The sequence below is a fragment of the Dama dama genome, chromosome X (assembly GCF_033118175.1).
Source record: "Dama dama isolate Ldn47 chromosome X, ASM3311817v1, whole genome shotgun sequence".
Lineage (NCBI taxonomy): Eukaryota > Metazoa > Chordata > Mammalia > Artiodactyla > Cervidae > Dama > Dama dama.
This window is the reverse complement of record NC_083714.1, coordinates 140,024,893-140,040,689: the sequence shown is the minus strand read 5'-3', so window position 1 is coordinate 140,040,689 and position 15,797 is coordinate 140,024,893. Positions and strand designations below refer to the sequence as shown.

Here is a 15,797-nt window from a genome sequence, read left to right as displayed (position 1 = left end):
GTTGTTGTTCAGTCGCTCAGTCATGTCTAACTGTTTGTGACCCCATGGACTGCAGTACATCAGGCTCCTCTGTCCTTCACCATCACCTGGAGCTTGCTCAAACTCACATCCATCGAGTTGGTGATGCCATCCAACCATCTCATCCTCTGTCATCACCTTCTCCTCCTGCCTTCAATCTGTCCCAGCATCGGGGTGTTTTCTAATGAGTCAACTCTTCGCATCAGGTGGCCAAAGTATTGGAGTTTCAGCTTCAGCATCAGTCTTTCCAATGAATAATCAGGATTGATTTCTTATAGGATTGACTGGTTTGATCTCCTTGCAGTCCAAGGGACTCTCAAAAGTCTTCTCCAATACCACAGTTCAAAAGCATCAATTCTATGGCACTCAGCCTTCTTTATGGTCCCAACTCTCACATCCATACATGACTACTGGAAAAACCATAGCTTTCACTTGATGGACCTTTGTTGGCAAAGTAATGTCTCTGCTTTTTAATATGCTAAGTTTGTCATAGCTTTTCTTCCAAGGAGCAAGTGTCTTTTCATGGTTTTAGTCACCATCTGCAGTGATTTTGGAGCCCAAGAAAGTAAAGTCTGTCACTGTTTCCATTGTTTCCCCATCTATTTGCCATGAAATGATGGGACCGGAAGTCATGGTCTTAGTTTTCTCAATGTTTAGTTTTAAGCCAGCTTTTTCACTCTCCTCTTTCACCTTCATCAAGAGGCTCTTTAGTTCCTCTTTGCTTTCTGCCATAAGCATGGTGTCAGCTACATATCTGAGGTTATTGATATTTTTCCCAACAATCTGGATTCCAGCTTATGCTTCATCCAGCCTGGCATTTCAAATGATGTACTCTGCGTATAAGTTAAATAAGCAGGGTGACAATATACAGCCTTGGCATATTCCTTTCCCAGTTTGGAACCAGTCTGTGGTTCCATGTCCAGTTCTAACTGTTGCTTCTTGACCTGCATGCAGATTTCTCAGGAGGCAGGTAAGGTGGTCTGGTATTCCCATCTCTTTCAGAATTTTCCAGTTTGTTGTGATTCACACAGTCAAAGGCTTTGGCATAGTCAATAAAGCAGAAGTGGATGTTTTTCTGGAGTTTTCTAGCTTTTCCTATGATCCAACAGATGCTGGCAATTTGATCTCTGGTTCCTCTGCCTTTTCTAAATCCAGCTTTAACAGCTGGAAGTTCTCAGTTCACATACTGTTGAAGCCTAGCTTGTAGAATTTTGAGCATTCCTTTGCTGGTCATTTTCACAGTATTGAATCTTCCAATCCAAGAACATGGTAAATCTCTCTTATCTGTGTTGTCTTTGATTTCTTTCATCAGCACCTTACAGTTGTCTACATACAGGTAGATTTATTCCTAGGTATTTTATTCTTTTTGTTGCAATGGTGAATGGGATTGTTTCCTTAATTACTCTTTCTGATCTTTCATTGTTAGTGTATAGAAATGCAAGAGATTTCTGTGGAATGATTTTGTAACCTGCAGCTTTACCAATTTCATTAATGAGCTCTAGTTTCTGATGGCATCTTTAGGGTTTTCTCTGTATAGTATCATGACATCTGCAAACATGACAGTTTTATTTCATCTCTTCCAATTTGGATTCCTTTCATCTCTTTTTCGTCTCTGATTGCCGTGGCTAGGACTTATGCTCACTCTCCCCATTTCTGGGAGTTTTTCTCCCTCCCAGGCCCTCCAGGCCCAAGGGCTGGTAGCCAACAGCCTGGCCCCATTAGCAGTCTAGGGAACTACACCATCCTTTGTGGCTAGGGACCAGCCTAAGCCAGTCTTCCTTGAAGGCTTCTCCAATGACCTGAATTGGAGATGCCATCTGCTTTCTGCCTGGACCCTGAGAGCCACTGACACAGATGCACAGATCGAATTGGACCTCAGGGCAGTCATGGATAGGTTTTGCTAGAGCGTTCCTTCTCTACCTCTGTGCTTGGTAGAGGGGAGAGGCAGGCTTTCAAATTAATTTAAGGATTAAAAAGAACTCTATTATATGGAGAAGGGCTCAAGAATACTAAAATTTGCATTTATGTGCATTAAATTGTTTTGAAATTCCTGTGGCAGAATTGCTCGTTGTCCATTTGATGGAGCTGATAGAAAATTATGTGCATGCCCAAAAAGGAAGAACAATTTGAAACTTCTCTAGCTGCTTTTAAAAGTAAAGGTCAGTGAGAAAACTTCAGTGTGATAACAATCATGCTCTGCTACTTTCCTAGGCATAGCTCAGCCGTCTCCCGAACTGCTGATTTTTCAGAAAGAATTAAAGAAAGCAGAAAACGCTATTGCACTTGAGCATAAGGAGTTTGAAACCCACAAGCAAGCTCTACAAAAACAGCTTGAAAGCGAAGTGAGTATTGCTCCTTGTGCAGCCAGGGGTTGGGCCAGTCTGCTGCATAGATACATGAACTTGGCACACGCCACACCAGTGTAAATGGGGTTTACTTCAACATCAGAGCTCCCCCAAGGTGCTAAAGTGTGTGCTTTCTCATCTGAGAGAACTCTCCAGTGATCATGTGATTTTATATTCATAATTGTCACAAAATCCAGAGGCAAGCAAACTCACTTAAACACACAATTTTTCAAGTCCTGGTGGTGCCCACAGTGGCGGTGTCTTGATTCTCACCCTGACTTGGAAATACTGCTGCCATCTTTCTTGTGTCTGCTCTGGAGTAGCTGCTCTAACTTGCATGTGACAAGAGGTGGAAACTTGTTTTATCGTTTGTCATCTTGTAGGGACCCTGTGCATTAAAGCGTGTAATGCTGCTCAGAATTGGCAAAAGGGCAAAAGAGAATAAGCCCAATGAGAGAATAGCTCCCTTTGAAGTGAGCTATGATTTCTTTTATGTTCATTTCTTTTCTTCTCTGATTCTCTGCAGATTGAGCACTCCACCCAGCTGAAGGCCCAGGTATTAGAATATGATGCTTCTGTCAAGAGGTTAACTGCGCAGGTTTCAATTTTAAAATCACAACTAAAACAAACTCAGACAGGTTAGAGACATTTTTAACCTCTGTGTGTGTGTGTGTAAAACTTCTGACATTTGTGAAAATGTGATTGTTACTCATTGAATTCTTAGTAATTCTCATAGTAGGGGGAAGCTTCCCAGGTGGCTCAGTGGTTAAGAACCCTCCTGCCAACACAGGAGATGTGGGAAATATATGTTTGATCCTTGGGTTGGGAAGATCCCTTGGAGAAGGGAATGGCAACCCACTCCAGTGTTCTTGCCTGTAGAATCCCATGGAGAGAGAAGCCTGGCGGCCTATAGTCCATGGGGCCACAGAGTTGGACACAGCTGAGCACCAGCACCTCATAGGGAACAGTCATAGAGAAATGTGCCATCTCAGAAGTCAAGCTCCCTGTCCATTTCAGGGATACCAGCCAGGTGGTCAGCTAACGTGACTTGTTTTCACAGGTGCCCCATGGTTGGGGGAACCTCATACCACAGATAGGTGTGATAGCGACACAGAAGCCCCCAAATTCATCCTGGACCTAGGCTTTCCTGTTTTTTTTGCTGTCTGGTGGCTCAGACAGTGAAGAATCTGCCTGCAATGCAGGAGACCTGGGTTTGATCCCTGGGTTAGGAAGATCCCCTGGAGAAGGGAATGGCAACCCACTCCAGTGTTCCTGCCTGGGAAAACCCATGGACAGAGGAGCCTGGCGGGCTACAGTTCATGGGGTCGCAAAGAGTTGGACATGACTGAGTGACTAACACTCACAGATCCCGATAATAAGACCAGTCAATTCTTGAGTGGTTTTATACATTCCCTGACAGGTTTATGTGAGTGGGAGAGACAGCATGGCTGGGCCAAAAGAGCACTGCTGCTGAAATCAGAAAATTGGTTTTGTACCCGTTTTGCAGTTAGTTGTTTGGCTTTGGGTACATTTCTTTCAACTTCCTTGGGCCTCGATTCCCCTCTGTAATGAGGGTAATACCTTCTGTGCCGTGGAGGATGAGGGGCTATGTGGTCAGCCCCAGTGCAGGGCCTGGGGCACGTAAAACACTGGGCAAATGGCCACAGCTGTCGTTTTATTACCGTGTCTTCCTGTCGATGCATGACATCTGCCCCTCCTTCATAACAAGTGCTGAATTTGACACTTTCTTGAGCTGCTTTCAAGCCCAGCAGAAGTTCGTGAGACTTTGTGATTCTGAGCCTTCCTCAGTTCCTATTTGCACTTCTTCCTCCTCGGGCCCTTGGCCCCTTCTTCCCACTCTGCTTTTATTTCCGTCCTTCACTCATCTCTACTCTTCCCTGTTGCTTGTTTTCTTGCCACAACTCTGCATTTGCCAGACTTCCCACTGCTGAAACTGTCCCGAGCTCAGATCATTAGAAATAGTTCATTGAGAATGGAAGCTTCACGAGTACGGGCCTCCCAAGCATCTGTCCCTGGCATCATCAAGGTGGTCTTGCAGGAGAGGAGCGGTCACATGTGGTGGCTTTGCATTAGGCCAGCCCAGCGACTTGGTGCTTTGCTATTGGGTGATTCAGCTGTAGTCTCCTGTCCGTGACGTGGGAGCAGTGAGAGTTTTGGGCCCATGGTGGTGCCCTGACCACACGCCCTTCTTCCCCTCTCTGAGACTTAGGCTGTATGCAGTAGATTTTGCTGCAGCCCTGGGAGTTCGGGGGTGGCATCCTGTAATGAGACACATTCATTATTTTGAAGTCAAGTGTGTGAATCTTCCTGCTGGTGAAATAAAGATTATAAATGGGTTTATATCAGATCAGGTCAGATTTTTCAACCACATGAGTTCAAGTCTGGTTAGGCTTTGTCCCTGAATACATTGTGAATGCCTTTTCGGTTCTCAGAGCTTTATGGATTTTCAAGGTCGTGCATAATGGATTGTGAAATAATAGCATGCATTACAAAAGAAGGCATATGAAGCAATAGTTGGTACACATAAGCTCTCAAATGTTAATAATTACTGTTTTGACTATGGTTTTACAGACTTTTTTTTGTTGAAGTATAGTTGATTTACCCTATTGTGTTGATTTCTGCTGTGAAAGTGAAAGTGTTAGTCATTCAGTTGTGTCCGACTCTTGTGCGACCCCAAGGACTGTAGCTCGCCAGTCTCCCCCATCCATGGGATTCTCCAGGCAAGAGTACTGGAGTGGGTTGCGATTCTCTTCTCCAGGGGAGCTTCCCCACCCAGGGATCGAACCCAGGTCTCCTGCATTGCAGGCAGATTCTTTACCTTCTGAGCCACCAGGTATAACTTTGGATTTACAAACTATTTCTTTTTATTGAAGTATAGTTGATTTACCCTATTGTGTTGATTCTGCTGTACAGCAAAGTGATTCACTTGGATACACATATATATAGATTGCTTTTGGTACTGCTTTCCATTACAATTTATCATAAGATACTATATCATAATATAGTTCTCTGTGCTCTACAGTAGAACTTTGTTGTTTATCCCTTCCATACATAGTAGCTTACATCTGCTAACCCCAGCCTCCCACTCCAGCCCTCCCCCAACTTCCTCCCCCTTGGCAACCATAAGTCTGTTCTCAATGTCTACGAGTCTGTTTCATAGATATGCTCATTTGTGTCATGTTAGATTCCACCTATAAGTGATACCACATGGTATTTTTCTCTTTCAGACTTACTTCACCTAGTATGGTATTCTCTAGTTGCATCCATGTTGTTGCAAATGGCATTATTTTGGCCTTTTTTATGACTGGGTAATATTCGTGTGTGTGTGTGTGTGTGTGTGTTCACACACCACTTCTTTATCTACTCATCTGTTGATGAAGGTTTAGGTTGTTTCCGTGTCTTGGCTATCGTGAATGGTGCTGCTGTCAACATACAGGAGCATATATCTTTTGGGATTAGAGTTTTGTCTGTATATATGCCCAGGAGTGGAATTGCTAGATCATATGGTAATTTATTTTTACTTTTCTGAGGAACCTCCATACTCTTTTCTCATTTTTCAGTTGAGTTGTTTGGTTTTTTGCCATTGAGTGTATGTATTTTGGAAATTAAGCCCTTGTTGGTAGCATTGTTAGTAAATATTTTGTCCCATTGTGTAGGTTGTTTTTTTGTTTTGTTTATGGTTTCTTTTGCTGTGCAAAGGCTTGTACGTTTGATTAGGTCTCATTTGTTTATTTTTGTTTTTATTTCAATTGCCTTGGGAGACTGACCTAAGAAAACATTGCTGTGATTTATGTCAGACAATATTTTCCTGTGATCTCTTCTAGGAGTTTTATAGTATCATGTCTTACGTTTAACTCTTTAAGCTGTTTTGAGTTTATTTTTGTGTATGGTGAGAGGGTGTGTTCTGACTTTGTTGATTTACATGCAGCTCTTCAGCTTTCCCAGCACCACTTGTTGAACAGACTGTGTTTTTCCCATTGTATATTATTGCCTCCTTTGTTGAAGATTAATTGACTGTAGATGTGTGGGTTTATTTATGGTCTCTCTATTTTATTCCATTAATGCATATGTCTGTTTTTGTGTCAGTATGATGATGTTTTGATTACAGTAGCTTTGTAGTATTGTCTGAAGTCTGGAAGGGTTATGCCTTATGGCTTCATTTTTTTCCCCTCAGGATTACTTTGGCAATTCTGGGTCTTTTATGGTTCCATATAAATTTTAGGATTGATTATTCTAGTTCTGTGAAGAAATATAATGGGTAATTTGATAGAGATCACATTAAATCTATAGATTTCTTTGCGTAGTATTGCCATTTTAACAGTATTGTTCCAGTCCAAGAGTGTGGATTTCTTTCCATTTCTTTGAATCCTCTTTAATTTCCTTTATTAATATTTGATGGGCTTCCATAGTAACTCAGCTGGTAAAGATTTCACCTGCAATGCAGGAGACGCCAGTTCAATTCCTGGGTCTGGAAGATCCACTGGAGAAGGGATAGGCTACCCACTCCTGTATTCATGGGCTTCTCTGGTGGCTCAGCTGGTAAAGAATCCTATTTTATAGTTCTCAATGTATAAATCTTTCACCTCGGTCAAGTTTCTTTTTCTTTTTTTTTTTTTTTTGTGGGGGAAGTAATTTTAAAAGGTACTGTTTTTTTACATTCCCTTTTTAATATTTCATTGTTAGTGTAAAGAAATGCAACTGATTTCTGAAGGTTAATCTTGTATCCTGCTACTTTGCTGAATTCATTTATTAGAAATAGTAGCTTTTGTGTAGAGTCCTTAGGATTTTCTATATATGTAGTTTCATGTCATCTGCATATAGTGGCAATTTTACCTCTTCCTTTCCAATTTGGATACCTGAAAGCAGTACTGTATTGAATAGAAGAGGTTAGAGTGGGTATCCTTGTCTTGTTTTAAATTTTACTAGAAAGGCTTTTGGCTTTTCACCATTGAGTATTACCTTGTCTGTGGGTTTTTCATAAATGGTGATTATTGTGTTCAGACATGTTTCCTCTATACCCACCTTAGTAGGAGTTTTGTCTTGACTGGATGTTGAGTTTTCTCAAATGGTTTTTCTGCATCTATTGAGATGATCATGTGGTTTTTGTCTTTTGTTTATGTGGTGTGTCACATTGATTTGTGTACATTGAACCATTCTTGTGAGCTTGAGATGAATCTCATGTGGTTGTAGTATATGATCTCTTGTGTGTATTGTTGGATTCAGTTTGCTAATAGTTTGCTGAGGAATTTTTCATATATATTCATCAAAGATACTGATCTGTAATTTTCTTTTTTGGTGGTGTCTTTGGTTTTGGTATCAGGGTGATGGTGGTTTCATAGAAGATCTTTGTGAGTGTTCCTACCTCCTTAAGTTTTTGTAAGAGTTTGAGAAGGATCTGTATACGTTCTTTGTATGTTTGGAAGAATTCACCTGTGAAGACATCTGGTCCTGTACTTTGTATGGAGTTTTTTGTTTGTTTAATTACAGGTTCTCTCACTTCTAGTGATCAGTCTGTTCAAATTATTTCTTCTTGATTCAGTTTTGGTGAGCTCTGTATTTCTACAGAGTTGTCCATTTCTTCTAAGCAGTCGAATTTATTGGCATATAATTGTTTTTAGTATTCCCTTAGGGTTTTTTTGTGTGTGTGTATTTCTGTGGTATTGGCTGTGGTATCTCATTTTAATTTCTTATTTCGTTTATTTGGGTTCTGCCTCTTTTCTTGGTGAGCCTGGCCAGAGGTTTATCAATTTTGTTTACTCTTTCAAAGACCCAGCTCTTGGTTTTATTGACTTTTTCCATTTTTTAATTGCTACTTTATTTTCTATCTTTATTCCTTCTTTCTGCTGACTTTAGGTTTTGTTTGTTCTTCTTTTTCTGATTCTTTTAGGTGGTATATTATGTTGTTTATTTGATATTTTTCTTGTTTTTTTTGAAGAAGACCTGTACTACTGTGAACTTCTAAGAACTGCTTTTGCTATGTCTCTTAGATTTTGTATGGTTCCGTTTTCATTGTCATTTGTCTTAAGGTATTTTTAAATTTCCACTTTGGTTTCCTTGTTGATCCATTGGTTTTCCAGTAGCATATTGTTTAGTCTGCATGTAGTCATTTTTTCCCCATTTCTTTTTCTGTGGTTAATTTCTAGTTTCATGCCTTTGTAGTCAGAAAAAGATGTGTGAGATAATTTCTGTACCCTTACATCTGTTGAGGCTTGTTTTGTGCTCTAGTATGTGGTCAGTTGTAGAGACTGTTCCATGTGCAGTTGAAAGGAATGTGTATTGGTTTTTTGTTCTTGGATATAATGTCGTGAAAATATCAATTAGGTCTAACTGCTCTATTGTACCATTTAGGATCTCTGTTGTTCTATTATTATTTTGCATAGAAGATCTGTACATTGATGGGAGTGGGGTGTTAAAGTCTCCTACCATTATCATATTCTTGTGAATTTATCTCTTTATATCTGTTTGTATTTGTTTTATGTGTTTGGGTGCTTCTGTGTTAGGTGCATATATTTTAGGTTAACGCATGTAAAATCTTCTTGTATTGATCCTTTTATCATTATAAAGTGTCCTTCATTATCTTTGTGACCTTTGTGTTAAAGTCTATTTTGTCTGATTAAAGTATTGTGACCCCTGCTTTCTTTTCATTTCTGTTTGATTGAAATATCTTTTTATATCTCTTTACTTTTCAGTCTGTGTCCTTTGCCCTAAGCTCTTGTTTTTTTAAATCCCATCAATGTCAATCACTCTGTGTCTGTTGATTGGAGCATTCAGTCCATTTACATTTAAGGTGATTATTGTTAGATATACATTTATTGCCATTTTAAGGCTTGTTTTCTCATTGATTTTATACTTGTTCATTTCTTTTTGTTTTTCTTTGTGTGGTTTGATGATTTTCTTTTGTATTATATTTATGTTCTTTTTGGTTTTTGTGAATCTGTTGTATATTTTTGAATTGTAGTTACCCTGTTTTTCAAGTATGTTAACTCCATCCTTAGGCTCTAACACATTCTAGAAAGGGGGGTAAATTTACGGTTTCTTACTCTCTTTCTCTTGTTGCCTTTAGAATCCTCTCTTTAACTTTTGCCATTTTTTATTAAAATATGCCTTGGTGTAGGTCTCTTTGAGTTTACCTTATGTGGAACCCTGTCTGCTTCCTGCACTGGATATCTGTTTACATCTTCAGGTTTGGGAAGTTTTCAGCCGTAATTTCTTCAAATATATTTTTTATCTTTTCTCTTTCTTCCCCTTCTGGAATCCCTATTATGTATAGATTGGCATGCTTTTTATTGTCCCATAGGTCTCTGGCTCAGTTGGTAAAGAATCTGCCTGCAATGCAGGAGACCCCAGTTTGATTCTGGGTCAGGAACATCCAGTGGAGAAGGGATAGGCTACCCACTCCAGCATTCTTGGGCTTCCCTTGTGGCTCAGCTGGTAAAGAATCTGCCCACAATGTGTGAGACTTGGGTTCAATCCCTGGGTTGGGAAGATCCCCTGGAGAAGGGAAAGGCTACCCTCTCCAGTATTCTGGCCTGGAGAATTCCACGGACTGTATAGTCCATGGGATTGCAAAGAGTTGGACACGACTGAGCAACTTTCACTTTCACTACTTTCAGGTCTCTTGTTTAGGTTTCTTTTTCTTTTTTTCATTTGGGTTTCTGTCTGTAAAACCCAATGGGTGATTTACATTATTCTATCTTCTGGGTCACTTATTCATTCTTCAGCATTATTTGTTTTGTTTTGTTTCGGCCATGCCACATGGCTTGCAGGATCTTAGTACCCTGGCCAGGGATTGAACCCACACCCTCAGCAGTGAAAGTGTGGAGTCCTAACCATTGCACCACCAGGGAATTGCCTGTTTTTTTACATTATTCTTTGCCTTTAGTTCAGTTTTTGTCTCAGCAAATGAGTTTTGTAATTATCTTGCTTCCTCTTTATAGTTTCTATTCCCTTTTTGCAATACTCTCCTTTTCTACTGATAATTTTTCCTTAATCCCTTTAGTATTTTCATTATCTTTTTTGAAATCAGTGTCTGTTAAACTGAAGAGGTCTGTTTCATTGTTTGTTCTTTCAGGGGAATTGTCTTGGTCTTTTAACTGGGAATGGTTCCTCTTCTTCATTTTACGTAATTTTCTCTCCCAAACTTACAGAAGAGAAATTATCTACTCTGGTCTTGGGGGACTATTTATATGTGGAAGCATCACTGTGTAGCTTCTGTGGGTTTAGTGTTTGTTTGGCATGAGGGCTGTTTTTGGTATGGATGCCTGTGACCTCTTTACTCAGCGTGTGCTAGCCATGGTCATTATCCCCTTATAATCAGGGTGTGCAGATGTGGTGGCTGGTGCCCAGTCCTGAGGTTCTCAGCTTTGGTGGAGGATCTCACACACTCCCAGAACACATGATGGGATTGTTGGTGGCTTGAGACCACTCCTGGAGCCCAGAAGGGTGGCAGTGGTGGCCATTCGAGACTGGTTCTGTAGCCTGAGGTAGGGAGTAGGTCACAGCAGAGGCTCAGAACAGATCCTGAAGCCTGTGGCACGCAGGTGGCGGTTGCTGCTGCTCGTGACCCCTCTTGGAGCTCCTGTAGGCCATGTCATGCCACCTGAGAGTGTGCACAGCAGAAAAGGCTGCAGTGGTGTGTCCCACCACTCCCCTCACACACCCCAACCATCAGTAGCACCTGGCCTCTAAGGCGACCCAAGCTTCCTTCATGTACACCCTCAGGAGCGAATGCTCCAGACTCCAGCCCCTTCAGGCTGTTTCCACACAGCCCACCCTAGCCCTCTTCCTGGGTCTGATTTCCGAAGTGTGAGCTTCAGCACCCAGCTTCTGCCTGCCTGGGTGGACACATGTCTCGGGCTGGGGAGTATAGGGCAGTGGTGCTGACCTTTTGTGCAGGTTTCTCCCTCCCAGCTGCTACACACCAAAGGCTGCATTCTCCCCCGAGGCTCTGGAGCTCACCTCCATCTTGGCTGATCTCGTGGGGTGCAGGAACCTTGTCTCTTTTATAGCACCCTCCTGAGGATACAGATCCTGTCCCAACTTCTTCCTTGCCTTTTTTCCCCCCTTTTGTCCTACCTGGTTCTATGGAGATTTCCTTGCCCTTTCGGAGGTCTGAGGTCTTCTGCCACTATTCAGTAGATATTCTGTGAGAATCATTCCACACATAGATGTGTTGTTTGTTGATGTATTTGTGGGTGGAGGTGAGCTTCACTTCTTACTACTCCAGCATCTTGATCACACGCCACAAACTGTTTAATGTGCTAGTTGATTTTTCAACAAAAAATTGCTGAAACATTTCAGTTTGGTTCTCCACCTTTTCCCTTTGTGTCTCACACTCTCTGTTTGTGACCTACAGCACTAGAGAACGAAGTGTACCGCAACCCGAAGCACTGTCTGCTGAATCGCTCCATCAGCGGGTTAATGAGCACCAGGGTGGTGCCTCGTGATGGCGACATCAGTGGGGATTTCTTGAAAAATCCTCTGAGACAAGAGGAGGTAACAGCAGGCCCAGTTGCACCGCGGATCCCCAAATACCCAAATGCCAGCGCAGAGGGGAGTTCCCCTGATTCCGACCTCGAGTTTGTAGCCAGTACCAAGGTAAGGGTGAGAGAGCTGGAGCAGGAGGCAGAGCGCCTGGAAAAAGCTTTCCAGAGCTACCATCAAAGGGTCAGTCAGTGCCCTGCCAAGAGCCGCTTGGCAGCCAGGAGCCCACCCCTGCTGCGTCTGCCGGGAACTCTCAAGAACATCACTGCAGCTGTTCCCGAGAGGTGTGTGTTTGTGGACGCCAGAGTCACCTCTCAGCAGCCTCCAGTGAGCACACGCGGAGGGGACGAGAGCGAGGTGTCCGAGGTGCCCAGCAGCATGGCCTCAAGGTCACAGAAGAGCGTAGCCTCCAGACGGCTCTCCTCCACGCCACTCCCCAAATCGAGAAGCCTTGATAGTGAAATGTACCTAGAAGGTGAGCTATGGATACAGGCCTGTGGATGCTCTGGACGGGGGTTGGTTGCTCCTCATCCCCCCTCTCCTCTGGGTAACAGTGCAGCTGGAGGCTGATAAACTGGGAGTCATGGGAGCCTCTGAACTGTGGGCTCCTGGGAAACCATGGCTCCCCCACCCCAGGTTACAGGTGGTGTGGAGGCCATAGGATGGAGGGTCAAGTGCCGGCATTTTGCTTGGCACATGGAGGCTTTCAGAGAGTGACTGTGGCTTTTCCTTGGCTGCTGGTTAGTTTCATGTATTCTCTTGTTATCACTGAAGTTTCATTTTCATGCCTGAATTGTTAGTTCTGTGGATGATTTTCACATACCCTACTGCTTGCAAAGATGATCGAAGACATTTTCAAAGTGGTAGAAATCTTTAGAAGCTGCACTGCCATCTTCTCCACACAATCTGTAACGTGCTTGTCCTGGTTCCTCCTGCCACGTAGGTCTGGGCCGGTCCACTGTGACTGCCACCTGTCCCGACAGAGAGCCACAGCCTTCGCCTGCCGAGTCCAGGCACAACCTCTCTATGCACTCACTGTCCAGCCCTCTGGAGCAGAAGGCCGGGTAAGTACCTCGTTCTCTGTCTGGCCTCTGCTGAGGCTGGTTAGCTTCCTGTGGTCTCAGCCAGGACTGGCTCTGTTTTTTTAGGTAATGTTAAAGACCATGTGGCAGGATAGAATTTGCAATCAGATTATAAGATGCATCATCTCTGAGAATCATTTGAATTATTGCCTGGAGGAAAAAAAAATTCTACTTGTTTGCTAAACTTGATGTATAGTGTATATGTGAAGGTCTCTCAGTTGTGTCTGACTCTTTGTGACCCCATGGATTATACAGTCCATGGAATTATCCAGGCCAGAAGACTGGAGAGGGTAGCCTTTTCCCTTCTGCAGGGGATCTTCCCAACCCAGGAGTCAAACCCAGATCTCCTGCATTGCAGGCAGATTCTTTACCAGCTGAGCCACAAGGGAAGCTCAAGAATGCTGGAATGGGTAGCCTATCCCTTCTCCAGCGGATCTTCCCAACTCAGGAATCGAACTGGGGTTTCCTGCATTGCAGGTGGATTCTTTACCAACTGAGCTACCAGGGAAGCCCTGTAGTGTATGTACTTGGGTATTAATAAGCATCTTCATAGTTCCATGAATAGACTTGGTTTATAAAGATAAAACAGACATAAAAAATTTGCAAATGCAAACCAATTCACTGTAAACGTTACATAGTTTTGTACATCATTAAAAAGTCACTTACAAATATTTAGGGATTTAAATATAAGCAAATAAGGTTCCACAGTGTCAATCATTAAAATAAATTCAAAAGTGGTAGTGAGTCTTAGGATACGCGGGCTGAAGCAGAATGGGGTGGCTGTATCGAGAAGCTTGGGGGCGGGGTTGGGCAGCAGGTGGGATTCAAGTCCAGGGTGGGCCTCCTACCTGTGCCCAGTCCCCACGGTGGGAGATTCTGACTCCTCCTCTCTGGGCTCAGGCCTGGGCATCTGTATGTTGATGCTCATCTACTGTACAAAGTTGAAAACTAGCACAGGTGCTTGTCTGGTCCTAAAGTAGGTAGTTTTTTTTGTTTTTGTTTTTTTTCGTATCAGTCCTTCTGTGTTAAAGCCAAGAAGAGAGGCAGGACACATGTGGGCTGAGTTAGGGCACTGTGATGCATGGCATCTTCAGCTGGCTCATGGTAATGGTATAAAGAGCTTTTTGAAAAATTTTTCAAGTTCTTTAAATAAAAATTCCTCCTCGGAACCACTTTGAGAGTGCCAGGATATTCTTTATTAACAATGGTAGTACCCAACTCATGGCATGAGGCAATGTGGAAGAGTGACTGAGTTAATGCGTATTAATGGTTTGGAATGATGTCTGGTGCATGGAGAGCGCCCAGTGCAGAGTAGCTCCCATTCACTATGTGTCCACGAGAAATTAATTTTCTAAAGCATTTTCTCAAGTCACAAAAGGCTTTTCATCACCTTCTGCTCTTGTGTCTTACATTATTAAACTTCACATTCTTGAATTTTATTCTTCCCATCCAGTCTTTATCAAAGACCTACAGAACTTCAAGACAAAAGTGAATGTTCAAATCCAGACAAGCTCGTTTTTAAGGATAATGAGGAATTTGAACCATCTTTTGAATGTAAGTTTAAATATTAATACTTGCTTTTATATGAAGAACTTGTTTCAAAATGTAAAACGTTTTGGCAAAACATACCAATTGTTACAAAATGCAAAGCAGTTACAAAGTAATACATTTTTATTTTCTGATAAAATCAGTGATACAGGTATAGTACCATGTTTTTGTATCCAGAAGATTTTTAGGTTCTCAGTTCCATTGTTAAAAATTTCAGGATAACTAAATTGCAAACTTAGGGAAAGACTGAGGGCAGGAAGAGAAGCGTGTGACAAAGGATAAGATGGTTGGATGACATCACCCACTTAACGGACATGAGTTGAACACACTCCAGGAGATAGTGAAGGACAGGGAAGCCTGGTGTGCTGCTGTCCATGTGTTCACAAATAGTCGGACATGACTTAGGGACTGAAAAACAACAATTGCAAATCAGAGCTAAGCGTGTCAGTTCAGTCGCTCAGGTGTGTCCAACTCTTGGTGACCTCATGGACTGCAGCTTGCCAGGCTTCCCTGTCCATCACCAACTTCTGGAGATTGCTCAAACTCTTGTCCATCGGGTCAGTAATGCCATCCAACCATCTCATCCTCTGTTGTCCCCTTCTCCTCCCGCCTTCAATCTGTCCCAGCATCAGGGTCTTTTCCAATGAGTCAGTTCTTTGCATCAGGTGGCCAAAGTATTGGAGCTTCAGCTTCAGCATCAGTTCATCCAATGAATATTCAGGATTGATTTCCTTTAGGATCGACTGGTTTGATCTCCTTGCAGTCCAAGGGACTCTCAAAAGTCTTCTCCAATACCACAGTTCAAAAGCATCAATTCTTCAGCACTCAGCTTTCTTTATAGTCCAACTCTCATATGCATATGTGACTACTGGAAAAACCATAGCTTTGACTAGATGGTCCTTTGTTGGCAAAGTAATGTCTCTGCTTGTTGTTCATAACTTTTCTTCCAAGGAGGAAGCGCCTTAATTTCATGGCTGCAGTCACCATCTGTAGTGATGTTGGGGCCCAAAAAATTAAAGTCTGTTACAGTTTCCATAGTTTCCCCATCTATTTGTCATGAAGTAATGGGACCAGAAGTCATGATCTTAGTTTTTTGAATGTTGAGTTTAAACCAGCTTTTTCACTCTCCTCTTTCATTTTCATCAAGAGGCTCTTTAGTTCCTCTTTGCTTTCTGCCATAAGGGTGGTGTCATCTGCATATCTGAGGTTATTGCTATTTCTCCCAGGAATCTTGATTCCAGCTTGTGTTTCATCAAACATGGCATTTCGCATGATATAGTGGCTCAGACAGTAAAAGTGT

The 15,797-nt window shown here is 42.4% G+C and overlaps 1 protein-coding gene across 5 annotated transcripts in view; it reads left to right on the top strand.

The window, feature by feature from the left end:
• The window catches only part of OFD1 (OFD1 centriole and centriolar satellite protein), a 63,402-nt gene that overhangs the window by 39,486 nt on the left and 8,119 nt on the right, over nucleotides 1-15,797 (top strand). For all 5 annotated transcript variants that reach the window (XM_061137350.1, XM_061137348.1, XM_061137351.1 and 2 more), the window contains exons 14-18: nucleotides 2,230-2,360; nucleotides 2,890-3,001; nucleotides 11,740-12,342; nucleotides 12,811-12,931; nucleotides 14,403-14,503. In XM_061137350.1, the coding sequence (XP_060993333.1) occupies nucleotides 2,230-2,360; nucleotides 2,890-3,001; nucleotides 11,740-12,342; nucleotides 12,811-12,931; nucleotides 14,403-14,503 (1,068 nt within the window). The remainder of the gene's footprint in view (nucleotides 1-2,229; nucleotides 2,361-2,889; nucleotides 3,002-11,739; nucleotides 12,343-12,810; nucleotides 12,932-14,402; nucleotides 14,504-15,797) is intronic.